General features: G+C 47.1%; 1 protein-coding gene across 7 annotated transcripts in view; it reads right to left on the bottom strand.

Annotated features, from left to right (window-relative positions):
- fgfr3 (fibroblast growth factor receptor 3) overlaps positions 1-24,625 on the bottom strand; it is a 41,732-nt gene extending 17,107 nt beyond the window's left edge. For 5 of the 7 annotated variants that reach the window (XM_023812476.2, XM_072706915.1, XM_023812474.2 and 2 more), the window contains exons 1-5: positions 24,042-24,625; positions 19,226-19,384; positions 10,908-11,168; positions 7,965-8,030; positions 1,970-2,139 (exon numbers count right to left, since the gene is read on the bottom strand). In XM_023812476.2, coding sequence (XP_023668244.1) covers positions 1,970-2,139; positions 7,965-8,030; positions 10,908-11,168; positions 19,226-19,334 — 606 coding nt within the window. In that variant the 5' untranslated portion in view covers positions 19,335-19,384; positions 24,042-24,625. The remainder of the gene's footprint in view (positions 1-1,969; positions 2,140-7,964; positions 8,031-10,907; positions 11,169-19,225; positions 19,385-24,041) is intronic. The other 2 variants (XM_023812478.2, XM_023812479.2) reach the window with 1 other exon arrangement.
- Between the last annotated feature and the right edge of the window lie 2,626 nt (positions 24,626-27,251).

The following is a 27,251-nucleotide window of genomic DNA, read 5'->3' as shown; positions in this document are numbered from 1 at the left end:
TTACTGATTGGGTTGTGGGTCCTAGGCTAAGCCATTACGGCGGGGTATTACCTCACCTTTCAAACACGAAACTATTTTAAATCTCATTTTAAAAATACAAATAACTCACAATCTTCTAACGCAAAATTGTATACAATGAAATACATAAAAAGGTACAGAAGTTTCTAGAATATTTACAGTCATCAGTACACAAAAACAATATTCAAGGGTCTGCCATATATCTGTTTTAGTCTGAATTCTACTTCTAATACGCAGTTGGTATAAACGACAGAAACTTAAGCCAAAACAGAAAGAATAAAATATGTATTCCAAGGCATTAAGAAATATAATTCGGAAATAGGTGCTAGTGTATCAACTGGTAAACGAGTTAAAACAAACACGAGGCACTGGCTACTCGCACTGAAGATATCGCTTCCATCAACACTCAAGCACAACTAAAGCCTCAGATTTTTTGTCAGCCTGTCATTGTCCTTTGACATCTCCATCAAAGCCCTGGCTTTTCGACCCACCCCCTCATCACCTTGACCTTTGACCCGGCTGAACCGTGACTCCATGTCAGATGTCACAGCGACAACATCGGCTCTTCATTGCCGCGGCACCGATTAGGGGGGACAAGCCGCCACCTTGGCCGCCATGACGTCCTCGTTAAGGGAGCGGCAGTATTTCAAATTCCCAGAAATATTGAAAATGTCCGAAAAGCGTTGGCTACTCGTCAACGGAAAGTATCCGAAAATATTTTTCTCGGACTCGCGATGGAAGGCAACGGAATATAGAGCCAGGGAACGACTTCAGCAGGTAAAACAGACAAACATTCTCCTCTGGCCTGAGGAAGCCCAACCCCTACCCCAACCCCCACCCCAACCCCCGAGAAGAGAGGGTGAATTCACATGGGGCTGCTGTTCCCGCGGTTACCTGTATCATCCGCGCGTGTGGGATTGCTATCGCTCCCGGGGGATGTGACACAGATCTGCTCACCGCCTCGTGTTTGTTTAGACGCTCTGCTGCACTCGGATTTGTATATCCGGTTATTTTAGGGAACTCAAACGGGTGAAATGGGAGATTTATATACCAATCGCCCCCAGTGTGATCTGGCATCCTATATTACATACAGGTTTGAAGGTTTTTTTTTTTTTGTTGTTGTTGTTTTTTGCAAAACAGTCCCGGAGTGAGTTGTGTTGGCACCACGTGGCACAGAAAGGTGTAAGCCAGTTCCGCTGAGATGGTGTGACGATTCTGCCAAGAGCTCTGTCTGGCCTTAGCCCAACAGCCTGCTGAATTCACACGCCGTGGAAACCTCACCAGTGCAGCCAGACGGGGCCGTCGCTCCCGCCTTAACCAAAGACAACGTCTCAGATATTACCGAGAAGCCATCCGCCTCTCCTTTGTATACGTGCAAGACAATCGGCCTGTTTTCGATTGTTATGGTTGCCAAAGCAATTATCTCTTCATTCACGGTGCGCGCGTTAATATGCATGAGGCAGCCAGGATGTGGCTTCTCGGCCGGATGGCGGGATTGAGATCTGCTGAAGGTATTGTGTGGCTGTCAGGACTCGTCTCCGGCCTGTCAGATGAACTCATCACCCGCGATGTGAGGGCCTGTCGTAGGGGAACGCCCAGCGGCAGATTAAGCTGGGACACTGCAGCCGCACCCTGACCTCGGGTCTCAACACACAACGTCCTGGGCCTCCATGTCGCAGGGGTGTCGGGGGGGTTGGGGGTGGGACATGGGGCGCCAGGTCGACCCTGAGCTTCGTGGGGTCGACATTAGGCATGTGAGCCCTGCTAAATGGACACGCGAGCCTGTTAATGGAGGATCCGGTGGGTTCATACGTGTCATTTTTCACTGCCTGCTGTGTGTCTGTGTGTATGTGTGTGTGATTCGCTCTCAGGGTTCCAGCTGTCGATAAACTGGATCACGGAGCCATTGGTCATGTGGGAAATGCACTTTGACCTCCAAGCACTGACCCACCTTGATGCCCCCCATCCGCTGCTCGCCCTTGAATTCCTTGCCGTTCTTCAGCCAATGGATGGTGGGCATGGGGTTGCCGCCTGCGGCACAGCGGAACTTGACGGTGTTCGCCGCTGGTACTGCCAGAAGCCTCTTCTCCATGCGATCCAGCCGGGTCCAGTACGGTGGCTCTGTGGCAGAACGGGGGAGACAGACATTGTTTATGGCAGGGCGGCCATCAGATGCTCAGTTCACACGCTAACAATGATTTTATATCATTTTTTAATTTTATAATCTGTGTAAAACTAGGGAGTTCCCTTTACAATGGAGAGTTAAATGTTGTTTACACAGAAACCTTAAATCCCCTAAACACTCTAGAATTACATTGTGTTTACAGTAAAGCTTTATAAAGAAAGTTATAGTGTGGTGTTACACCCAGTTTGCCCTGTGGAGCTACATGCAGTTTACACTGTGAGATTTACACTGTGATTTTACTCTGTGGACTTACACTGTCCATTTTCATGCTGGAACTGCATTTAGGAGTTAGACCCCATTTACACTGGAGTCATTACTACGTTCTTGCAACTATCAAAGACCAAAGCAAACTGAGCTGGCTTTCATACCCCAGTGTTTGTAAAACCAGAGCTGCAGGGTGAGTCGATGTCAAGTGGCCACAGAGCTACAATCACAGCTTTTTACCTCCTGTTTACAGAGGGCCTCATCCACAAGCTGCAAGGCCCCGTTTGTTCAATGGGTTACAGCGCTGGCCCGGCCAAAGAGCCTGGTTCATAAAGGGGGCATTTACAGTGGTGGAGCCGTGGCACGGCGCCTAAAACAACTGGAAACTGTGATACTATCAGTCTGGTGAGTGTCTGGACCCTGAGTACTTGTCCCAAGGAACATGGAGGTGGACCAGCCAATGGCATTTGAGCAGTGCCCAGCCAATCACACGCAAGCAAGTCCCCAGCCAATAGCATGCGAGCAGGGCCCTAGAGCCTCAGAAACTACTCCTGCCAAACTGACGAACAGAGCGTTCGCAATGGGGATTGTTTCTGCGTTAGGGATAGTCTTCAGGCTGGGGTTAGACTCCGGGCTTCAGCTGCTTCCAGCTGGCTCCATTCCTTAAGCTTCACATACGGTATTAAGTAGAAAGGGACTTATTTTAATAATGCAAAAGAATATGCCACAAGAACAATGAGAACATTATCCATCGGTAAGCTAGGAAAAGTTACGTAAATGTTATCTTATATATCTGAGCTGGTACAGCCACACACCTACATTGTTAGAAAAGTCATAAGGATGCGTCTCTATAAATGATACTACATTACATGCACCACAATAGCTCTGCTCTACCAACATAATTATTTTAGTCTAACATTTTTTATTAACTTGTTCCAGCCTCTGGGGCAAAGAAATATATCTGGGATAGAATAATTCTTAAACATAATTACATAAAGTATGTACAAAAGTATGAACAGATTATTTTAGCCCAAATTCAATTAGAAATTTGAATATATTCAAAAACACAAAACATCTCCTGAATAAAGGATATGGGCCACACTCTACTCACTGAATATCTGCCTCTGCTCTCGAGCTCTGCAGCAGACAATCTGGGCTCTTTGGTGACTGTGGTCTATGTTTACGGAGGGATTCTGAGGACTTGGGTGTGATGGAAAAGCAATCAAGCACACCAGGCCTAGCCTAGCAGAGCCGTATTTAGCAGCTGAAGTGATCTTTGTGGCCTCTCTCTTTTTTTATGGAGAATGAAACGTTAGATGTGTGGAACAATTGTTTGCATTCAAAAGGCCTCATTATACAGTTGGTCTGTCCCACTTTTCTGGAAGCACGGCTCACAGTGAAAGTCCGTACACTGCAACAAAGGTTTGTATACTGCCCTACAAAGGCGAAACACAATAACGACATATTTCATCAAAACCGAGTAACCAAAATCGTACCTCTTCGGCTCTGATTCATCTGATGACGAAATATCTTTGTTCAGCTATGCTCAGTTTTGAAGAAAAAAAAGAGTGTGACTTTGTAACTGTGGCAGCCACAAAATCTCAGTTTCTGCGTCAGCGTAGTCACTGTGCTTTGCCCTTGTAGGGCAGTATACAGATGATGAGCAGACCTGTGACCCTTAGCTCACGATCAGACGATGGTTCGGGGCAGAAGATCACCTCGCACAGTAGGAGTTGGAGGCTTGCTTTGAAGTGACAGAACATCATGAGCACAAACCGTCATTAACCAAACCCCCAACCCAACCAGCATTCCAGCCGAGCTTATCGTACTGGACACAAGTAGCTGGAGATTATATAACAAAAAAAAAAGATTCTAAGCCCTCTAGTTCATATTAAAAAATATCCCATCCTACCCTATCAGCTTATATCAGGTATATTACTGCTATGGCTCATTGCACAATTGGCTTATTAATATTAACACATAATACATTCACTCAAAGGGCTGTGGTGTGAGTCGTTATTTGCAAAGGAGTTCCACGGCTGCTCCCGCTATTTGCACAGAACTGTTATTTCAAAGGTTGGCATATAGTTCTTCTAAGGCTCCAAGATCCGAGAAGATGGCTGCAAAGGTGTTTCGGGCCTGCCATGAGGCGCCATGAAACAACTGTGCCACGGATTGCCCCCCCCCCCCCACCAGGGACTCCTGGCTCACTAACATGGAACAGCTGAGACAAATGCTTGCCGGGCTTACCTTAAAAGGCAGATGTCTGGCAGTAGTCAGTTGTCTATAATGGTGCAAGCACCGAGGCATCTTAGCTCAGCTGGTCTACAGCCAATTGTTCTACTAGTGTCTTCGACAGACCACAGCAAACTGGGTCCTCTAGAGCAGTGTTTCCTAACCCGGTCCTCAGGAACCTCCAGAGGGTCAACATTGTTTCCTGGTACGGAGCTGGAAGGGAGCAAAAAACGTGGAGAGTCCTGGGGTCCCCGAGACCGGGTTGGGAAACACAGATCTAGACCAATGGTTCTCAACCAGGGGGCCACAGTCCATTAGGGGGCCTCAGCGAGGACAGAGGGTGGTGTGCAATTTATTTGTAAAGCGCAGAAAAAACTATGACGTTGATTTAGGATTGGGTGGTAGTATATATTGAATTTTTACCTTACATTGATAATTTTTCAAAATGGCACAATACTGTTTTATATCACTATACTTTTGTTGTGCCTAAAAATGAGGTCTTTATTAAAGATTTTTAATAGAAACCAATAGCATGACTTCCTGGTTGTGAATAACATGAGAGCTTTGGCTGTGACACTACAGAATCCCAGAATTCACAGCTAAAATCCAATCATCAGAGAGGAGAAAGGTGAGGAATCGCTGCTAATTGGTGCATTTCATTTTAAAACATTTTTTAAAATATCACAATTTTCAATATTTGATTTATTTTAATACCTTAAAATAAGGGTCTTTTCATTTATTCATTTTACTTTTAACAGTCGACAGGCTTCTGATTTTAGAGCCCTTTTGGCAAATAAGTTTTCCATTTTTTTTGCTCTTAAACATTTACCTGTTTTGAATGCGGATCTGCTGATCAGTGTTTAAGCTAATCCTAGGCTTTTGCTCGTCATTTTGCTGGGCTTAGACTGGGCGTTGTAGCTAGTTATTGACAGTCACTGTATGCTTTAACTAACCCTGGGCTGTGACTGGAGGCTTTGACAGATCCCGGCCTGTTTTTGGGTATTTGGGTGGAGATATGGTTCGTTTATGGGCAAAAAGTGAATTTACTGCACTTCTAAGGGATCTTTCTATGTTTAGCACAACGTTTACTTTGTTCCATCCGCTGCTCTGCCCCGTACTCCAGCTCGGAGGGCTGTCACTGAGGCACACAACGCACATACATGCACATTATCGGCACCGTGTCTTCCAGGCTGCACTTTCAGGAGATAGGATCGGGCTAATTGGACCAGTGGCCTAAAAGTTTCCCCGCCTGATTGCAATGGGTATTTGCTTAGTGAGGTCTATGGGGACACAATGGAAACACAGCTTGACAACGCAGTCTCAGAATTTTCGTTTTTGCTCTCTGGCCAACATAAACACGGACACTAAGCTGAGTTGCACAGCTCATTGTGAGTTCGCTCGGTGAGGAGCGCAGGGCGTCCCGACTTAGCAAGAGGCACAGAATGCCTCTGTTTATTGGGGGGGGGGGGCAGAGGGGCATGAGGCCTGGCCAGCAGCCAAGGATACTCAAGACAGTTCTCTTGGAAACCAGACCTATTTCAAATCAAACACACCTGACATGTTATGGTGAACCTGATCTCCCTTTGAATAACTCAACGTCCACGTCTCGAGGTTTGCCCTCATGCACGGGTCCAAGGGGGGTTGACGCGGAGTACAGAATCGACGGCTCCGCCTCGGGGCGACACAGCCCAGTTAATCCCAGTTAGTGGGATTCCCAGTAACGTCGTAGAATGTGCGAATGTGGCGGGAACCCGCGCTAATTAGGACCGGATTAGCGACATTACGCAAGATTGGACTAATCCCCTCTAAACGTGCAGTGTCACGGGACCGAGCGATGGCGTTCACGGGATCCCAGTGGCAGGCCAGCTCTCTCGCTCTGCACCTGGCACAAGGTGACTCTCCCAGTTCAAGCAGGACACAATCCGTCACAAAACAATACGCCGAAGGGCGAACCCACAATGGACTTTAAATCCGTGGCATCCACAGGTTACAGGTCACACGTTTGGCGGCCTTACAGAACGTAGTCTGTGTAGAACGGCTGGATGCAAGCAGATACGCCTCCTGCTGTCTACAGCGTGGAGAACATGGTGATCAAAATGTGTCAGGACATCTACACCATGGTCTGCAACCGAAGGTTCTGATGCTATTAGTGTTTAGATTGACTGGATGCCTGCACATTGTTCTGTTTAAGCAGAACTCATACCTGCTGGTGCAGTAACAGACATGGCATGGGCCTGGGACATGGAGGACTGAAGCCCCGAATGAATCTGAAAGAGCCTGAATGACTCCTACCGAGCCCCGAATTAATCGACTTGAGCCCCGAATTATTTATTTAGCTCAGATGTTATAACAACCAAGCTCGCAGTTTGAGAACCCTTGGACGCCTTCGATCTCTGTGCTAAGCCCCGGATGTCTTAAGATCCTAGCGACCCCCCCCTGTATGCTAATAATAATAATAACAGCTGGCGCAGGGGGGAGTACTATAGCCTCACACCTCCAGGGTTAGGGTTAGGGTTTGGGTTTCTGCATGTTCGCTTCGAATTGCGTAGATGCGCTCCAGGGACTCCTCTGTCCTTCCGCTGGCAGGCAGGTGAATTGGTGTCGTTACATGCGTGATTGTGTGTGTATGCCCAGCAATGAAATGGTATGGCGGATTGTGTAACAATCATAATAAACAACCTGAACTGTCCACAACAGCTGTACGTTAAATGCTAAGACACACTGTGTAGTTGTTTCCAGCAGTAACACTCTCTAAGAATGCCGTGTCTGTAAGAATCTATGAACACATCCATATAACATTATAATACATTCATAAAGAATTATAATCATGCCTATAAATATTTCTAAAACGGCATAAAGCATGTTTATTATGCATTATGTTTATTATGCATTACAAATGCTTTATGAAGCTCTCGTCTATAATGCACTACATATATTTTCATAATGCAGTACAAAGCATCCTTTTCCAACGATTGTAATGCATTATGAAGGTATCTATAGTGCATTATAAATGAGGGCTTCATTGGAGCTTGTGAAGTATTATAATCAACACTACAATGCCTTTTGACTGTTAATAGAATGCTGTAATGCTTTAAACCTTATGCTGACCATTATAATGCATTATGAAGGTATTATGAAGTATTATAATTAACACTAAAATGCCTTATGACTAGAAGATGTTGTAATGCTTTATTAATTCTTATACTAACTACTATAATGCATGATGAAGGTATCTATAGTGCATTATAGATGACAGCTTTAAGTAAAGTGTTACTTTTCATGCAATTGTGTGTAAATGGAAAACATGAAAATGAGAACACACTGTCTCTCTCACCCGCGTCCTCTGGGTCTTCGTCGTCATCTTCATCATCACCAGAAGACACTGAATCTTCAAAGAGAGAGGGGGTGCACATATCACATTTCTGAGGGCCGTGGTGGGATGGGACGAGTTTTTATGTATTTCTTTGAAAACGCCACATCACACATGAATTGCAAACACATTTAAACGCAAAGAATGAAATAATTTTCTCCCCAGACTCAAACAGGCGTTTCTGTGCTGTGTCATTTTTAATCTGTTTAAAAGCATTTATAAGGCGCAGAATATCTGCCAGCCTTTAATATTCATTAACTCTGCACTGAGCTGGGATGGAATCACACCCTGGACCAGTTGCTAAAAGTTCAGCTACTGAGGCTCATAATCTGACCATCTGCTAAAGGGTTTATAATCTGATTCTAAATCAGCTGCTCCGGGTTCACGGCCTGACCTTGGATCAGCGGTTGCTGACCCTGGAGCTGCTTTTAAAAGCCCCCGTGCAGCTAATGAAGTCCGTATGGTGCCCTCTCTGTGGGTTCTAATGCGCCGAGTCCGCTGCCAAGGCAAAGAATTTTTTCGGCTTCTGTTCCTGCCTTTAAAATAATGTTTCATTCACATACAGCTTAAGGTCAGAAAGGGATGGTTCACTGGGGTAAGAGTCCTCTCGCATCTCCGGCGAAAATAAAATAAATAAGCAAAACCTAATTTTCGTAAAGAATACGGAGGCTATACCTGGCTCGTTGGATTCATGCCTGACTGGTTTCAGGCGCTGTGCAACTGGACAAAGTCCAGTCACAAAAGGACACATATCTCTCTCTAATATCCGACACCTTGCTCAAATATTTAAAGAAGAACACAATACTCTATTTTCAGACGTTGGGAACCGACATGTTTCAAATTGGGCAAAAAGGATATTGCTGCCATAATGAGGCGTTTACAAGCGTAACTGGACAGTATCTGAGATCCAGACAGAGGAGCTGCAGTCCATCTTTGATCACGGCCGTAAAAGTCTTATTTACCTTGGCCGGGTGCCCGACCAGCATGCCAGTGTGCCGTTCTTACTCCTCGCCATCCCATCTGCTTCTAATGATGCAGCGTTTCAGGCTAATTGCTTTGTAATTAGTTGTCAATAACAGGCTCAGCTGGTGCCGTGAATGTGCGACGAAACGAAGTGGCCCACATCCCCCCCCCCCCCACATACACACCCTAGCGGAACGGCTCTTGATTCATTTCCTTTTTAACATATACTTTCAGCACGGTTAGGTTTACGTCACAGCTGTGCGAGGGAGAGATGTTGTGGGCTCTCTCGGACCCAGCCGCGACGCTACCTGACGGCCATGGCGATTTCACTGGGGTCTAAATCTGAACCAGTACCTGGTTTAAGATTAGAACCAACCTCTGGTGTATGATGCGCAGCCTAATTACAGCACTGTGCAAAAGTCTTTGGCAGTCAAAAAAACTGTTTAAGGCTATTTATCTGGGTAATAAGTGTATATTTGCTCAGAAATAAAACACAATTTAACATTAGAACATATGCAAATTAACAGTAACACAATACAAAAATACACAAAAATTTCTTCTCTTCTCCAAAAAGTTACTGATATCTAGTTGGATGACTAGATGAACACCGCTTCAGTTCCCAAACCTGTCCTCGGGGGCACCTCAGCCATTCCGTGTATTCATTCAATTTCACCACCAGCTCACCGAATAAGAATTATCTTATTTAGTTAAAAACCCCAATGAGGTATTGATTAGCCAAACAAGGTGAGGTGGCGGTCGAGTTAAAAAATGTATCGGCGTATTGGACGATGGCTGCAAAAGCTGGGGTGTTTTTAGGAGACGTTTTGAAACGATTAAGCTGACACACTTAGACATGAAGGTCATTTAAACATCATTTTCTTAGGCTGCTTAAGACTTTTGCACAGGACTTCATGTATGGGGAACACAGTGGAGACCGTGAGCACAGGGAGGCTGTGATGTGTGCAGGGCAAATCAGCGAGAGTCGAATAACAGTCACACATTCCCATGGGCGGCAGCGTCATTGTTCTCAGGCTGTTTAATTACTCTTAGTCATGCCTCCAGAGCCGCCTACACCCACAACGCCGTCAGCTATTTGATCGGCGGTTAATTAGCAAATGTTTCTCATAGCTCTGGCAGGTCCGAGGCGGAGGAAATCTCGGAGAGCTGCATGTGGCGCTCTGTGCGCCACGATACTACAGGAGAATTAACTCTTATGTCGGCAAGACGCAGCAGAACTCGCTGGCCCCACCTAGACAGAGCTCAGCATGTCCTGCTCCCGGCCCGACTCATAGGAAGTCTAATGCTCTGGTCTTACCGTCGATTTTTGCTGCCTGGTTTGGCCTCTGCTAATTACAAGCTGGACGTACAGCGCTGTGCAAAAGTCTTAGACGGTCTAAGGCTATTTACGACGTGTATATTTGTTCAGAAAAAAGAAACACATTTTAACATTAGAACATACGCAAATTAGTAGTAACAATAAATACTCTTCTGTTCTCCAGAAAGTCACCGATATCTAGTTGGATGGCTACACCACTTCAGTTCCCAGACCACCCTTGCGGGCACCTCAGCCGTACCATGTGGACGTTAAATTTGACCACCAGCGCACTGAATTAATGAAACTCAGACAAGGTGTACATGTGGTTGACTGAGATGAGATGGATGCTGAACATGCTGGGGTGATTTTAGTAGAGGTTTTGAAATGACTAAGCTGACACACTTTGTCAGACATAATATTATAGTTTTACACCAAAATGAAAATCATTAAGCATCATTTTTTCGCCTGCCTAAAACTTTTGGTCAGTACTGCATGCAATCGTGTGTATCATGGACAGCAGCTACCTTCAGCTCAGGAAGGTGAGATCCATCCTCAATTCAATATGCAAGACTGTCTGAGAGTCACATGTGACTTTGACAGCTGCTGCTGAGACTCACCTGTGACTCTGACGCTGTAGTTGCCCAGCAGTGGGCCGCCAGGTTCCAGCCTGCAAGCGTACACGCCGGAATCCTCCAATGACACATTGACGACTTGGATGCGCTGTCCTATCCAGGTGCGGTTGCTAGGAAACAGGCCCACGCCGTCCTTCAGCCAGGTGACGGACTGGGCTCCGGCTGGCGTGCGGCAGGGCAGCTCCAGGGTCTCCCCGGGTCCCAGGAGAAAGTCCTCGAGGAAGGCCGCCTCGCTCGAGGCTGCATCTGGAGGCAGACGCCAGGAAGGCATTCAGGCGATCCGCAGATCACAGGACCTATGACTTCACTAAATCCTTCTTTAAGGATTAGAAACCCCTTGTTCTCCTGTGTGTGGCTAAGGCACTGAACCATGGTTGCCTTTCTCCATGTTTACACAAGGAGGAGGTGACGCTCACGGATCGCTCAAAGTGACTGCCTGCAGGGCTGCTTGAACGGGACCAGCTAACGGGACCATCGCTTCCTCGGGGGACATTTGGTTTCTGCTAAATATTGCCGCTTGAGCGAAAACCCCTCTGTGCAACAATAACGACAGCAAGAGGGATAAGAGACAAAGGCAACTGCAACCTGCTTTTACTTCCTGGGTCGCATGCTGCATGGCGTTGGTGGCGCAGGTTAGCATGAACTCCTCCGCGGCACATGAAGAGCCCTGAGCCGGCAGAGTTAATCAGGTTAATCGAGCTGGAAATGGATTACACTAGGTCAGGGTTTCTTAGTGTTTCCTTAGCGGCCCTCAGACAGCCTACAGATTTCTCTCTCCCAGCTTCAAGCACACCTGCACCAAACAATCACGCAACGAAGCACACTGAATAAATGGTACAGGTGTATTGGGAACTGTTTGGGGATCCCTGAGGCCTGGTTAAAGAAGCACTGACCTCTGTACGTGCATTCACCACCCAAGCACACATCTTCATAGTAGTGTTAGATTTGGCTTTGTACTACTCTTTCAGTGAATTTTAAGAGGTAGCCCAAAAGGTAAGGCTCACATCATGTTAGAGTGCCATCAAACAGTGTGTGTGCTGATGTTTCTGTAATTTTTTCTGCCCTGATTGATCCCCGTCGCCTTAACTGGCAAGCCATGGGTGTACGTGTGTGTTCCATCACGCCCGTTCCTGTTAGTCTAGCCATGACGCCCAATAGTTCCGCTTCTCTGACTTTAGACTGGCCCCGCCCTAGTGGCCCCTCCTAAGTACCCCCCCACATCGCCTCCGCTTTTCTGATTCTGCCAAGTCAGGGAAAACAAACATGTTTACGTGATCTTCCACTGCAGAAACAGCTTGGGGATTCAGGCCAATGCGCAAAAGGGAGGCCTGTAAGGAATGAGGCCCAGTCTCCCCACCTCAGGTTCCGCACAACACTGAGCTCCTTCTTCTTTCAACCCCCTGAATGTAGAGTGTCGGCGGCATCCGCAGAAAAGACACAAGTGTCTGTTCAGGCAGCCTCGAGCGTGCGTAAGGGACAGACGCAAAGGAAAGTCCATTAGGGCACTAGGAGTTTGGGACAACAGTGGCTGCACCTCTACTGTCTTTGCGGAATTGGAACCCCGAGCCCTTAGCTTGAGTCTGAGGTACTTGAGGCTCACTTTACCTTCACGCATCGGCACGTGCAGAAATTACAGGGACGACACTTAACTGCTCTATACTTACACACAGCGTGTCCCGGAGCTGGCTGGCGTTTGGTCATGGGGCTGTGATCAGCGAGGCAGAGGTAGGCCTCTTCAGACTCTCTAATAGCTGTTTAGCCGGGCTTCTGTCGCTGCCCGGTGGCGAATGTCATTTACAACAGCACCTGTCTGGTTTTTAGTTTTGATTTGTATGAATTCACCTGTAGTCTCACGGCAGTATTCTGAATATCAAGCGGTAAGCTTTCTTGAAGTGTTTGACATTACGATTCGAGGAAGATGTAAGACTTTTCACTGTTTTTTTGATCACTTTGATCACTCAATCAGCTCCTCCGTGATCAACCGGACAAATTCGGCTCTAGATGATCCAGGTCACTCCTCCTTAGTCCAGACCAGTTCCACTGCAATGCAGCTGCAGCCCAATTGAGCTGTGTGCTTCTCTCGCTCCATAAGGCTGCTCTGCTGTATGTTTCCCTGTCATGCCTGATCTCCCTCCCATAATAGTGTCTCTTTTCCGCCCCATGGATGCTGTCAGAGGTAAACTAGTTAGAGTCGACATATTTTCTCCTATGTCAGCGTAATTCGTCTGCTCTCTGGGGGTCTTTCTTCTCTCCTGTTCGGTGTTGCCCATGTGAAAAGGTCTATAACATGGACCTGTGAGCTGAGTGGACCCTCAGAGAAACCCAGGGTTCTTGTGCTAAATAAGGGAGACCCCACAGTCGCATCCTAAATTCGATGAGAGTGCATGTGGCCTAATGCAGAGAAGCCTGACGTTACATGGTGCTCTGAATAAATCTAATGCTGGTCATTGGTCATTGAACCAAAATCATCTTCCTCAACGTACATCTAACTTCCCTTCTCGTTCCAGTTTTTGCATTTCTTCCCATAATTTCAAAACATTACCATGTCATTCGGGGGGGAGGGTGGGGGAGTTAATCGCATTTGCTTTCGTTGTCGTCGCCATGACGATTTATGGTTATTTGTGGAAATAATGCTGCGTTGTTCTCCGACTTGTTCCGCGCGATGTGACGTTCAGGCAGGTTAAGACAGGCCAGTTAAACTAGGATTCAGGTGCTTAACTGGTACTTCGACAAGTGGATCCAAAACAAATGCCGCATACCTTTAAAGACATACCTCAGCGTAAACGGCTTTTGGGGGGGTGATAGCTCCCAGTCACCTCCTCTTTGGTACACGGGCACAAGCGATGACCAGCAAACAGCCAGTTTTATTCTTTTGTTCCATCCGTTAGAAACTTTTCAAACTTGGCAAAACGCCTTGAGTAGTTCTAATTGTGTTCGTGGTTAACGGGCGACCTACTGTGAGAACCGGCGTGTGAGCATGTGCGTGTCCGTGCATGTCGAGACCGTGTGTCACCCGTGTGTGTGTTGGGGGTGGCGTGTGAATGTGGTGCGTGGGAATGCAGAAAGCTGAGCAAGTTTCTGTGTCTGTCACCTCTGGCCGCCGTTTGACATGCCCGTGTGAGTGTGCTTGTGCGTGCGTTCCCCATGCGAACGTGTGAGTGCGTTCTGTGCTTTCTAGAAGCCAGCTTGCTGCTCTTAAACGTGTCCCTCAGGACTGTACCAGCAGGTCATCCAGGCCTCAGGAACACCTATTATTATGGGCTATTACACTTTAACAGTGGAAAATCTCTGGGCGGAACATGGCTGGGGTTTGCTAATTACCCTCGGACGTACGGACGACATCCAGGAAAGCCACGCAGTGCCCTCATGCGACCCCCGAAAGCGCCCCACCCGCGGATCACGCTTCCTTTCTCTGCGCTTTCCGTGACGCTGACCGTAAATCCCATCCCCCTTGGTAGCGGCCGCCTCAGAGTGCGAGTCCTAATCTCTGTTTAATGTGGCTTGGCCGGATGTAAATACCCTCAGACAATGTCCTTAATCTAGAGCCGCCTGACAACCTCACACTATCGAGGAGGCTTGGGGGGGACGGAGACAGAAAGGCAGGCTTATGGTACAGAGATCAAGGACCGGGGGGGTGTGCAGGGCAGAGGGAGGGAGGTTTAAGAGTTTTTTACCTCTTTTCTTTGCCCTGTTGAGGCATTCTTCCGAGCAGCTCCGATTGTAAAGATGGCCACCAATGACAACCCCCCCCCCCACCCCCTGCTAATTAGGATCGGAAGCTACTGTACGCTCAGGGAGCGGCGTGGGTGCCAAGGCCAGCAGCTCCAGCCGGGGCTGCTTTTGGGTGCGATAATTGTCATTCTGAAGGCGAACTGGCCTACTTTCAACTCCACAAGCGCACTGTATGGGAATTCCTTGGAAGAACACTGCGTCCCCCAAACTTAACCGTGTAATATTATACGAATGTAGCTGGGGCTGGGGGGGGGGGAGGGGGGCATCCTGGAAGCTCTCGGTCTTCCAAGCAGCATGGAGAATCACAGGTTAATCACAGCTTCATCATGCACAGCTTCACCAGCAGCTTCCCCGGGGAGAACCACCCACTGGCGAGTTCACTGGGAAAGGTACTGGGATCAGCTCCTGGGTACAGCATGTGGCCTTGACCCGGCATGTTCAGCTAACCTGACCTTTTGACCTCTGACCCCCAGGTGACCCCTACTACTTCCCTAAGCCTTTACTTTGGGGACACAGGAGGGCACATCTCAAACTTGTACACTAACCCAAACTTATATCAATGACATATATTATGTATTTAAAAAGGATTCTAAGTTTATGCTAAAAATCCATTCCAAGCTTATCAAAATATACTGCCTCTGGTGAAATATGGCCGCCCAGTTCCATGACAAATAAACCCACCGCTCTCCCAAAGGCTTTCTTGGTAGTTAGCAGTATATTCTTGACGGCACATTTTATGGCACAACAGCAATGTGGGCAAAGGAGTAAACACGCGTGTTTGGCTTGTGTGTGTGTGAGCATGTGGACATGAGAGTAATCATTTTCAAAAGAGCATTTATCTAATATTTTCATGACTACAGTTTATGGCTTTATCTCACCCTATCTCATAGGGTTATAATTTGTAGTTCAGCTTAAATCTTAGCCTCACTGTGATACTTTCATGGATGAGGTTTAATTTTATGGCCACTTTTATGGCACATTAGGCAAACTTCACCACCGGCGCCCCGTCTCTGAGATGCAGTGAAATTGGCTTGCCCTAGATGACCACCTATGTTGCCCAATGAGTTGACTGGCACTGCCACATGCTAGCAGGGCAATAGCATCAAAGTGCTATTTGACCGAAACTGATTCCTCTGGAGAGGTGAAGGAAACCTGTGCTGTGGGGCCAGAGGTGGAAACTTCAGGCCCAGAAAGTACAAATCCTGACCAACTTTTCGTTTCAACCAACCAGCTGAATACTCCGTGAGCGTGAATCTTTATTCTCAACTGATTGGTTGGAACTAAACCTTGGTCTGGATTTGCACTTTCTGGACCTGAAGGGGAAAAAAGTCATAACTGGAAAGGCCAAACAAACAGGGGAGCGGTTTGTGGACAATGATCAGGGCTGCTTCATTCCTGTATTCCACTCCGAATAAGGAACTTCAGAGGGCGACTGGGCATGGATGGGCGTGGAGGCAGTCCGGCCCAGAATGACGACCTCCCTGTGTGAACGGCCTCATGGGGGAGTGTGCTCATGACAGGAGCACGACCCGGGGTAATTTAAACTGGGGAGGTGCCCCCCCCCCAACACATGTGCAGGCACACTGACAGCAGCCATGAGGCTGAGATACAGGCCAATGGAAACCGCTCTTTCAAATAAACCGAAACCCAAGATATAAACCACTGCCGAGCATTTAAATCTTAATTACTCTTTAAAAATGCTCTCTGCCTTTCGCAGTCCCCACAATGTCAGAGAATGGCACGAATGCTTCAGTGCGTGTTAAGATTCTCAGCGGGAACGATGTTCTCACTGGGGGAGATGGGGAGAGGGGGGAGGGGCTCCGCCTTCAAGGCTATTTCACACCCCTGCTAGCTGCTAAAAAAGCAGCTGAGTCAGTCCTCGTGGGGGGTGTGGTGGGGTGGGGGGGGGGGGGGGCTGTCTATCTAAGCTTACCTCCATCAGGTCAGGTGCCTGCTTTTTTTTACACATGGGACAGTGTAAAAGACAGTGTCTGCTGTGAGAGAGCAGGGTACAAGAGGTGATTCCCTCACCAGGGAGGGCAGGGTACAAGAGGTGATTCCCTCACCTGGGAGGGCAGGGTACAAGAGGTGATTCCCTCAGCAGGGAGGGCAGGGTACAAGAGGTGATTCCCTCACCAGGGAGGGCAGGGTACAAGAGGTGATTCCCTCACCAGGGAGGGCAGGGTACAAGAGGTGATTCCCTCATCAGGGAGGGCAGGGTACAAGAGGTGATTCCCTCATCAGGGAGGGCAGGGTACAAGAGGTGATTCCCTCAGCAGGGAGGGCAGGGTACAAGAGGTGATTCCCTCACCAGGGAGGGCAGGGTACAAGAGGTGATTCCCTCATCAGGGAGGGCAGGGTACAAGAGGTGATTCCTTCACCAGGGAGGGCAGGGTACAAGAGGTGATTCCCTCACCAGGGAGGGCAGGGTACAAGAGGTGATTCCCTCACCAGGGAGGGCAGGGTACAAGAGGTGATTCCCTCACCAGGGAGGGCAGGGTACAAGAGGTGATTCCCTCACCAGGGAGGGCAGGGTACAAGAGGTGATTCCCTCAGCAGGGAGGGCAGGGTACAAGAGGTGATTCCCTCACCAGGGAGGGCAGGGTACAAGAGGTGATTCCCTCATCAGGGAGGGCAGGGTACAAGAGGTGATTCCCTCATCAGGGAGGATAGGTCTGGTAAAATGGTGGCATAGAGCACAGACCACTCCATAACTCAAACCAAACAGAAAACAGACCCAAACCAGCAAAACACAGAGCTGCTCAGGACTCAAATCAACACAGAACACTGGCCAACTCATAACTCAAACCCACTCTGAGAGACTCATAACCTAAACCAACACAGAACAACACTGAACACAAGCCAGCTGGTAGCACTGAATCAACCCTGAGCAACACAGATCAACTCGTAATCTAAACTACCTCAGAACTCAACCTAACAGAACAAAACCCAACCCAACCAAAATCAACACAGAACACTGGCCAACTTATAATTCAAACCCACACTGAGCAAGCCATAACCCAAACCAACAGAGAACAAGCTCAATTCATACACTAATCCTCAGAACTCAACTCAACATTGAACAAAACCCAACTCATAACCCAAACCGACACAGAAAAACAGGTCAAAGAATAGATCAGAAAGAGAATGCAGACCAATGTCTCAAGAAATATGTGACAAGTAAACACAGGCAGATGGAAACACACACACACACACACATACACACACAGAGTCAGGTTTGTAATTATATCTTTGTGGGGCCTGTCCATCCATTTCTAGGGTCATAACCCTAATCCCAACAATGACCCCCCTAACAAGACTTTTGGCAGTCTTTTGATTGCAGTCACAGACTTTTAATAAATTGAGGTTCCCCTTGTGGGGACGTCAAAAATAACAGGCTTTTATAACATTATGGGGGTATTCGATCCCCACAATGTAATATATACATACCACCACCCCCCCCCCCCCGCCCCACACAAACACGCACACACCTCTGACCCAGGGTCTCTCTATCAGCTGAAAATTGGCCAGGATAAAACACAGCAGTGATCTTTGTTCCCCTGATTCTCTGCCTTATCTTTCTCCATCTCAACAATTTCCTTAAGGGGAGAAGCTGTAATTAAAATCCAGTTCTCTGTCAAACGAGAAAAGGCTGCAAACTGCCACAGTCAATCTGCACTGGAAAGCAAACTTTTTTTCTTTTTTTGCCCACTCAAGTGAGAGAGGGAGAGTGAGAGAGGAGGAGAGAGAGAGAGACAGAGAGAGGGGGGGGGAGAGATTGGGAGAGTGAGAGAGAGAGAGGGAGAGAGAGGAAAAGAGAGGGAGAAGGGGAGAGGTCACAAATGGAACAGGTGGCCAACGTGCCGAGTGCATGTCAGTATCATATATAACACAACAGGCAGGAGTTTCCAAAGCAAAGTGCAGCACAGGAGCAGAGCTAGACGACCAGGGGGCGGCCGCTGCCCGCTGCCCCCTGCCCGCTGCCCGCTGCCCCCTGCCCGCTGCCCGCTGCCCCCTGCCCCCTGCCCGCTGCCCGCTGCCGATCACGGACCATGCCGATTCGCTGATGCCGTTCTCCTTGTTTACGCTCAGACCGCTTGCGTTAACTCCCCGGTCGTGTTCGTGTGCCGGATACGTCTGCACCAGTCGCGGTCACTGTCCGATCGTGCCGGTTCATGTCTGGTCTATAGTTCACGTTGGTTCATGTTTATATCAGAGGAGATGCAGGGTCACCACACCCTTCAGAGATCAATCCCGGCTCAGAGGTGAAGCATTTTGTTCTCCAACACAGAACCAGAACCTGTCCTCTGCCACAGAACATCATCCTATAGAACATCATCTCAGATAGCTCTGGGCCTGAACTGCTACTGCACCAAAATGATCATGACATACTCACGGCAGAACTGAAGCAGAACCGGTAGGGGCCCCTAATCGGGCCGCATACTGGATTACCAGGACTCCAGAATCATGCAGAATTCCAGTGTGATGAGTTATGTGTGAGACAGCCAGTGATGGTGTGCAGGAGAGAGTATGGAGACAGTGTGGGAGAGCGGTGCATGCTGGGAACTCACCTGTGGGCCGAGCAGTGGCGGGGCGGAGCAACGAGACGAAGCAGAGGCAGAGGGCACAGCTAAGTGCCATGGCCCCCTGACGGGACGGGCTCCAGCCTGGCTCACACATGCCCCGCACTCATACTGGGGGGGGCGACGTCACACTCGCTGCGGCTGCCCCTGTCACAGGGACGAGAGCACATGGTCAGCTCCTTGTCGCACACATATACAGAGGCCGTGCCTTTAAGACCGCCCCCCCCCCCCCCCCGCGCCCTGCGGCATTCAGACCCCCACCCCAAATAATCCCCTCTCCGCTGAGACTCCGTCTCCTTTGCTCCTATCCCCAGTGCAATGTTTTTATTACCTATAAGGACTCAGATACACGCTAGGGTTTGGACACAGTCTGCGTTGACTGTGTAACCCCTCCCACCCCCTCCCCCCCCAGTTGAAAAATGTCACCCCCAAACAATGCAGACGCTTCATGCGGCTCCCAGCTCTGGGTGGCCCTTCTCCCTTTTTTTTTTGGCCGGCCCTCGACTCCCCGGGTAAAACAGAAGCTCTTTCTGCGGCCTGCCGCCGAAATGAAAAGAGACCCCTCGCCTCCCCAGGTTTATTTATACAACTTGATAAGAGCGGCGGCCTCCACGCAGACCGCGGCAGAGCAGGCCTGATGTCGGAGGCCTTGGCTGGGAGTTCTGTTTCCACGGGTACGTCGATGGCCAGGCTAGGGACAGGGCCCCCTCTGTCTGGGCAGGCGGAGCCGCGCTACTCCACCGGGGCCGCGCCCCCCCTGCCGGACCCCCCACGTGGAGGCGAGCGCCGCCGTACGTCTCCACCCGGTGAGGCTGAAAAGCTGACACGTTCTTGGGGGAGCGAGTGTTTGAAAGCAGGCCTACTTTAGATCGCCACGGACTTAACGTCTTGACTTTTCTGGCCAGAAACAAACGCAGAGTGAGTAATTTTTGAAAAAAAAAAGAAAAGGAAAAAAAAAAGGTTCAGCCAAAACACATTTCAGCCAAAGAGACTTACAATGGAGAGAGGACTACATTTTAAAAGCCCGTGCTGGGATTTGAACCCATAACCTTATGGGGATTCAACTCAATACGCAGCTGGTTAAGCTAGAGGAACATTTCACCACCTCCAACCAGACCAAGTCCACAGCAGATCCATAGCCAGAAGTAAATTCCAGGGGGTGTCCAGCAACCCTACCAGTAGGTTTCAAGAGGTTCAGACTCGTAAGTTTGCTACGTGGCTCATTCACAGGCAGTCCAAGCCAGAGCCCATATCAGAGATACGACCAGGCTCCCTAGTCTGCTTTGGCACGGCTGGCTGGCTGCCTCCATGCTGCCTACTAGGCGTACGGTGCAGTCTGAGCGCTCCACCGAAGGGTTGCCGTTACCTCTGCCCCACCTGCCTCGCTCTGCCTGACCGGCCTCTAATTATTCTGCCTGTATGACCAGGAAGCTGCCTCCGTATGGCTCACAGGAACCAGAGGAGCTGGCGTCAGTGGCATGGAGATCTGCAGATTATCCAGCGCCTTGGTCCTATCACACAACTCAGCTTCACCTCTGGCAGCGCAGTGTTTATCATTCAGGGCGTTTGTTGTCATTTAATCCAAGCATTTATTGTCCTTGTGACGTTATTGTTCTCGTCACGTTATTTTACAGGGCCTTTATCTTTTGTAGTGTTTAGGATGCAACATGCCTCGTTTCTAACACTTAAATTAGCGAACATATTCTTCTGTGCTTTTCATGAGCGAATTATGCACGTATGACTGAGTTTCTGTGACCACTGCCAACAGAAGGACGCGCTTGTCGTCCGGTGTCATCTGCGTTGAAGAGACGGCGGCGAGGACCTGGAACTGGTTCAGAGCCGCCCCCCCCCCCCCCCCCCCCCGAACACGAAGCTGTCAGGAGCAGCCTGGGGCCCATCAGCAAGCTCCATGATCTGTCAGTAGAGAGAAGCCCCCCCCCCCCCCCCCAGCACAAACGAGTCCTTCCCAGCTCCCAAAAAAATGTGGACTGTCTGTCCGGATTGGGAAACACTGCACTAGAATGATCCAAAAAAGTAACTTCACTGGAGAAAGGGTTCAGGTGATGTCCTTGCCCACTAAGGAACTGGTGAAAAGTACATTACAGCCAGCAGAAAAGATACTGATTGAGAATCGTTCCTTGCACCAAGGTACAATGCCCAGAAATGTGTACATTGGCAGACCTTAACTACTGAAATGACAGATCACGGAGTCACTGAGCAAACATGAACTCTGAAATAAAGCCTAGCGATCAGGATCCTGTCCGACTGAATTATGGGATGGCGTAAAGCGAGAGGAGCCGCCGCTTTCTCTGTGCTCGCGGCAACGTGAGTCTGTCGGAGTCACTCTCAGTCTGGCAGAAGCCGGGAACACATGGCTCGCGCTAATGCATCCGTTTGAAGATTTGCTCTGTCTTAGAAGTTCCTCAAGCTGATAAGGTGGTGGAGGTTCTGGAATAGTTCTGCGTTCTGTGCAAGGAAAAAGATTATCTCCATCGAAACCAGACAGACCTGTCTAATGAAGGAAAAAAAAGCAAAATTCAGCCTCTATCTTGACTGATCCTCCAGTTTAGACTTGCATCCCCGAGTGTAAAAATAAAAACCAGACAAATCATGACCCAGCCAGCGTAGCCTTCATAATGATTATGACATTCTAGTTATAACTGTGGCAGAACATGTAAAGAGTTTACTTAATTTTGATTTCCAAGTACATTTTTCTTTTTTTTCTTTTACTCAGTTCCAGACACGGTCAGTGAGGCATTTCAGAACTATTCCCTCTCAATACAGCAGGTCCTGCACATGTCAGCTCGTGTCATGCTGGCAGACGGAGCGTCGCCTTGATGTCACGTGGTCACGCGACTACATTAAAGCGTTAATTACAGTAAAGCAGCCGCACCATTTACCCACAAACCCTTAATGGAACCTTAACTGGAAGGTTCCCTCGTCAGACACGTCACACACAAGAAAACGTAATTACGCATCGACGTTATGTCAGGGGAATAGCATATAGATTAATGCAAATGATCACTTCCGCTAAATACCCAACACGTAACTGACGAGAAAAATAAGACGTGGATTGTGGCCGGCTGGAGTATTTCATTTTATACTGTAAACTGTCTTCATAAAAGAAGTAAGCCTGTAGTAGGCAATGAGATATGACAGCCGGGACAATGGGCGTCTCTCGTGGGTGTTGCGCATATTGGGATACAGTGGTATGTCCAGTGTACTTAACCTCTCTCTGTCAAATATTATATCAGCAACGCGATTTAATGTCCAGCATTGCATGCAGGGCCCCTTGCCAACCAGGTTCCAGCACTATACAGCGTCCTTTCTCAACAAGATTTTACTAATGTGACTGCATTTGACGCAACACCGCGAAGATTGTATTACTGCTTTAGGTCGTTCTCATTAGCTCATGTTAATGCCTCTGAATGGGATTTGGAAAAAACTGGTTTTGTACAGTATCACCGGAAATCCGGCTATCAGAATAGCTTTGATTAATTAGGTTTTTTATTGAGGTTTTTGGACGACCCATAAGAAACCATTACAAAATAATAATAGGCCTAATAATAATAATAATAATAATAATAATAATAATAATAATAATAATAATAACAATGAATTTCCCCATGATTATTGTTATATAGGCTACAATTCTTTGCTACATTCCATGTATTCAGATAAATCATTTGAAATCAGAACTTGTATTAGGCTACTTTAGATATTCAGTCTCTTCTCCTATGAAACTGTATACAGTTCGGTTCATTGACAAATATTATTCTACTAAAGCCCAGAAATTGTCTTTGCTTGAAACTTTTCCCTCCGTCTAAGACACTGTCACTTTTTAGTTATTCGCGTAACAAGATTATGAGATTAGAAGACTGTGCACTGGCGTTAACACTGAATTTAACTGGGGCTAATGCGACGCTTTGTTTCTTTACTGATCGGATCAAGGTGCATGGTTACCTGTAAGTGAAAATCTACGGTAAGCTCAAATTATACTGACCCTTCACAGCTGGAGTGCGGGGTTTGACGTTTCGGGGGGATCCGTCATTGACTTCACAGAAACCTTTTCATCGGATGGGACGCTCGTTTAAAATTGAGTGTTTTCAGTTTATAAGCAGCATATACATTCTTTATAATTCATTTTAAATTTGGGACTTGCATGCGTCAAGGTTCTGCATTCTAATAATTCATATTCAAGACCTGCATAAATAGTGTCTAATGCTACTTTTGTACAGTTCTTTTTTCTTTTTGTACAATCGGGATAAATGCGCCTGACTAATAATATTTATTTACAACAAATAACCTTTAAATATATAGTGACATGAAACACCAAACACGCAAATAGAAGCGCCAGATTTTAAGCTTGTGATGATGCAGAAGGAGATAAAATAGGCTATATAGAAATACAATTCATAATCAGGTATGATCTTGAACTAGAAAATGCATAGATTTGTAAATCTAGCACCCCAACCGTCTGAAACGTGCTTTCTATAGATACCTGGTTCAGGTGATTTATTACGGACTCTATACAGCATATATAGTGCCTGAAATGCAGGACTGAGGGAAAGATTTCTGACAGTCACATGGAAGCCCACTCCTCGTGGCTGCAGTTCACAATGTGTCTGCCTTGTTCGCAGTCAGCAACGACTAATCGGAGATAAATCAAACTGGACTCCTTTCCTCACTGACTAAAAATCTCTCAAAACGACGTCGAAAGAGTTGCGAGTCATGATTAGAAACAGCTTATACAGTATTCAGAATAATAATTCCCTGCGCAAAAAAGTGAAGAAAAAACTATTACCTGTGGGTTTCCAATGTTACAGTAATCCTGTTTGAATCGTTTAAATCCTCCAAATCCGTACAAATGTACAGTAATATGCAATAGATTCAAAACGTTTGAATATATTCTAAATCCCAAGACTGAGGGTGTCTTCAGCTGTCGCGAAGTCTTCCAAGAGTAAGTTGCAACGCCAGAATTTCTGGTGGAGCAACAATTCCTTATCACCACGTAATCATTTGTTGTAAATTATATGTCCAAGGCGGTTGTGTGAAACGTTTTTGGTCTTTTTCTCTATGAGAATATGCCTCGCATGGTGAATCGGTGCTGGGCTCCCGTCACCTTCTGAAGGTAATGGAAGTGATGGTTCTGCCTGTCCGCCGTGCGCGACGCTCCCCGCCGGAGTGCCGGGAGTTGTAAAGCAGGCGCCTGCTTTTCGCTGGCTGCTCCGGGGGAGTTACGATCGCTGATCCCGATGCGTGTGTTGTGTGTATGTGTGAATGCGGGGCTACAAGACGTACAGACGAGGAAAAAAAATTAACAAGGATCGGATTTCAGGCTCCAGACCCGCTATGCGCGCTGCGGCCGTGCCAGCCCCCCCTCGAGAGTTAAATGCAGCAAGATAGAGGGAATCTGAAGATACGCCGGGAGGGGGGCAGCTAGCACCTCCCTCCCCGGCTCCAAAATTCAATCAACCAGTAAATAAACGTTAAGGCTCTGTCGACTTAACTTGTCCCTGCTTTGTGGGGAATTTTAATACACTCTTGAGAACGACGCGAGAGGATAAGCCTCTTCATTTACACGAATACAAAGGCATTTTTCTCATCGACGGCAACCGCCCGGGTGAAGGATATTTATGCGCTTTGCCGTGATCATTTAATAAAAATGTGTGATATTTAAGTTAAAGAAAGGCTCGTTTGTAAGCCGTTAAAAAACTCAACAATTATTATGATTAATTATAATTATTATGATAAGTCAAGTGAGACTAGACGGTCATCATTTACCAAAAAAAAGTCCTGAAGGTGTCAATCTCAGGTCACCATGGACAAGAAGTGTTCATAATTGTTTAAATAAGGAATGAAAGTTAAATTTAAGTTGAAAGGAAATGTGTGGGGTCTGTTTCGCTGTTTGTCTCTGATTAGTCTGTCTCTATTAATGTAACTGTACTCCTGTGTGAACGTGCGTCTTAAAATGGAAAAGACGAATTTTAAGGCGTTTTTAAATTCGTACTTATTCGCAGCAAATAGGCCTATATTATCTGTTACGTTCCTATCTATGCATAAACAGTCAGTGATGCACTGAAGCCCCCTCCCGCCTATAGTACCTCCGCAGCCCCCCATCTCCGCCCGATCTCTATAAGAATCAATCGGCCGTCACACCCGGGCTCGTCATGACGCGCTCCTCACTTTTATTTGCATATATATCATGAGAATTATACTCAGGCATAAAAAAAAACTAAGGACTTTCTCCCGCAGAACACTCCTAATTATATTCTATTATATTACACAACCACCGACACCAGCTCCTATATTCAAGGATTCGTCCTCAGCCGAGTCCATTCATTTTAATTCATGTGTCATTATAATACTCCTAATTATGTTTTGTACGTTAAATAACTGTAGTCTACAACCCTTAAGGTGCAACGACTGGATTGTGTAAAGCGGCGTCCTGACGCGGCTAGTCTGCCGAATGGCTATACTAAATATTACATGAAATGCAGTAATTATATTTAATAGCTTACATCTTTAAATGCTTTCTCTGGAATGTTAATTTCGGTTTAACAAAATCATTCTAAGTCAAGCTACAACGACTCATTGAATGGAATGCATATATATATATATATATATATATATATATATATATATATATATATATTAACAACGCGGCTATTAAAATGTATGTACTGTATGTATGTATTTTACAATCAGGACCCAATGCATCTTATCTGATAGTTTTCCAAGTAATTTTCTTAGTGTAGTTTTCTTAGTTATTTTCTTAACTAAATAGGACAATAAACAGTATGGCGTGCAGCGGCATGGATCCATATAGTTTGTGTTTTTTTTACAATGGGGGAGCGTCTTCATAGTGGAGTTTCTAACACAAAAGCGGGGGCTGAGGGGGGACGGGGGGGGGGGGGGATACTGGGCGTGGGACAGTCAAGCAAACTCCGGCGTGGCAGCCAGTGACAGTTTTACAACGAGGCGAACAATTACCAGAGGTCCTGAACTGATGATTTCAATTTAAAATGCCTGGACTGAAGGGACCCCTGCAGCTGCTATGACCCCCCCCCCTCCCCCCCCCCATGAAAAGAGTCCGCATATCAGCGCTACTCCGTCCTCGGGGTGTCCGGGTCTTAACTCACCCCGAGCGCCAAAGGAGGAGAATCTCAGGCGTCAAACTGAAACCGCAGACGTATTAAAAAAAGGGAAAATATATGGAGGAATCAGACAAACCCAGCTTAAGCACCCAAATAGAGAGCAAGCTTTCTGACTCCAAGAACTATGGAAATATTAAACAGTCGAAAGGCTTGTGCTATTTTAATCCATTAAAAGAAAAAATAACATTAATAGAATGACATTTAAAATTGAATCGCCAGAATTAAAAAAATCAGTAATGTCCAATTTATTTGTTTGTTTGTTTCTTTAAGGTAACTCGATGACGTCTGCTACACGGTATACTAAAAACCAGCTTTAATTGCTCGTCCAGCTACTGTTTGTTTGTACTACGGTAAATCACCACGCTCGCCGCCGTAATTATCACTCGTCGCGTAAAGCTGTCATGCTCCCATTTAGCTTATAAGCCAATCAGCGGTGTAAAACTGAAGTGGCGGTCGTAATTAAGCAGAGCAATAGGCGAAAGGCACCGAGTAGCATCTCTCCATCCTGTTTTGACAGAGCAGTTTTATGATGCCGTAAAGCCGGCGGCGCCCGTCCAGTTTGCCCAGGAGCGCCCACCGGCACGCGAGCCGCGCCTCGCCTTCGTCACGTACAACGCCGGCTGTGTCCCACCGTGTTCGTCTGGCTGTTAGTCATTTCATGGTGAACTACAATCAACAAAACGCCCAATTCAGGGGCAAAGCATAACACTTTCTATGTAAGGATAGGAAAATATGTTTGTTTTCTTTATACTGAAGCATCATTCATTATAATCCCTAATAAGTTTATTTCATAGAGTGACTATTTTCTTGTCCAGCATTAATTTGAAGGTTGTGAGTTAACTTTGTCTAAATTACAT

The sequence above is a fragment of the Paramormyrops kingsleyae genome, chromosome 25 (genome assembly GCF_048594095.1).
Source record: "Paramormyrops kingsleyae isolate MSU_618 chromosome 25, PKINGS_0.4, whole genome shotgun sequence".
NCBI classification, from domain to species: domain Eukaryota; kingdom Metazoa; phylum Chordata; class Actinopteri; order Osteoglossiformes; family Mormyridae; genus Paramormyrops; species Paramormyrops kingsleyae.
Note: the sequence above shows the minus strand (reverse complement) of the source record. Positions and strands in the feature narration are given on the sequence as shown.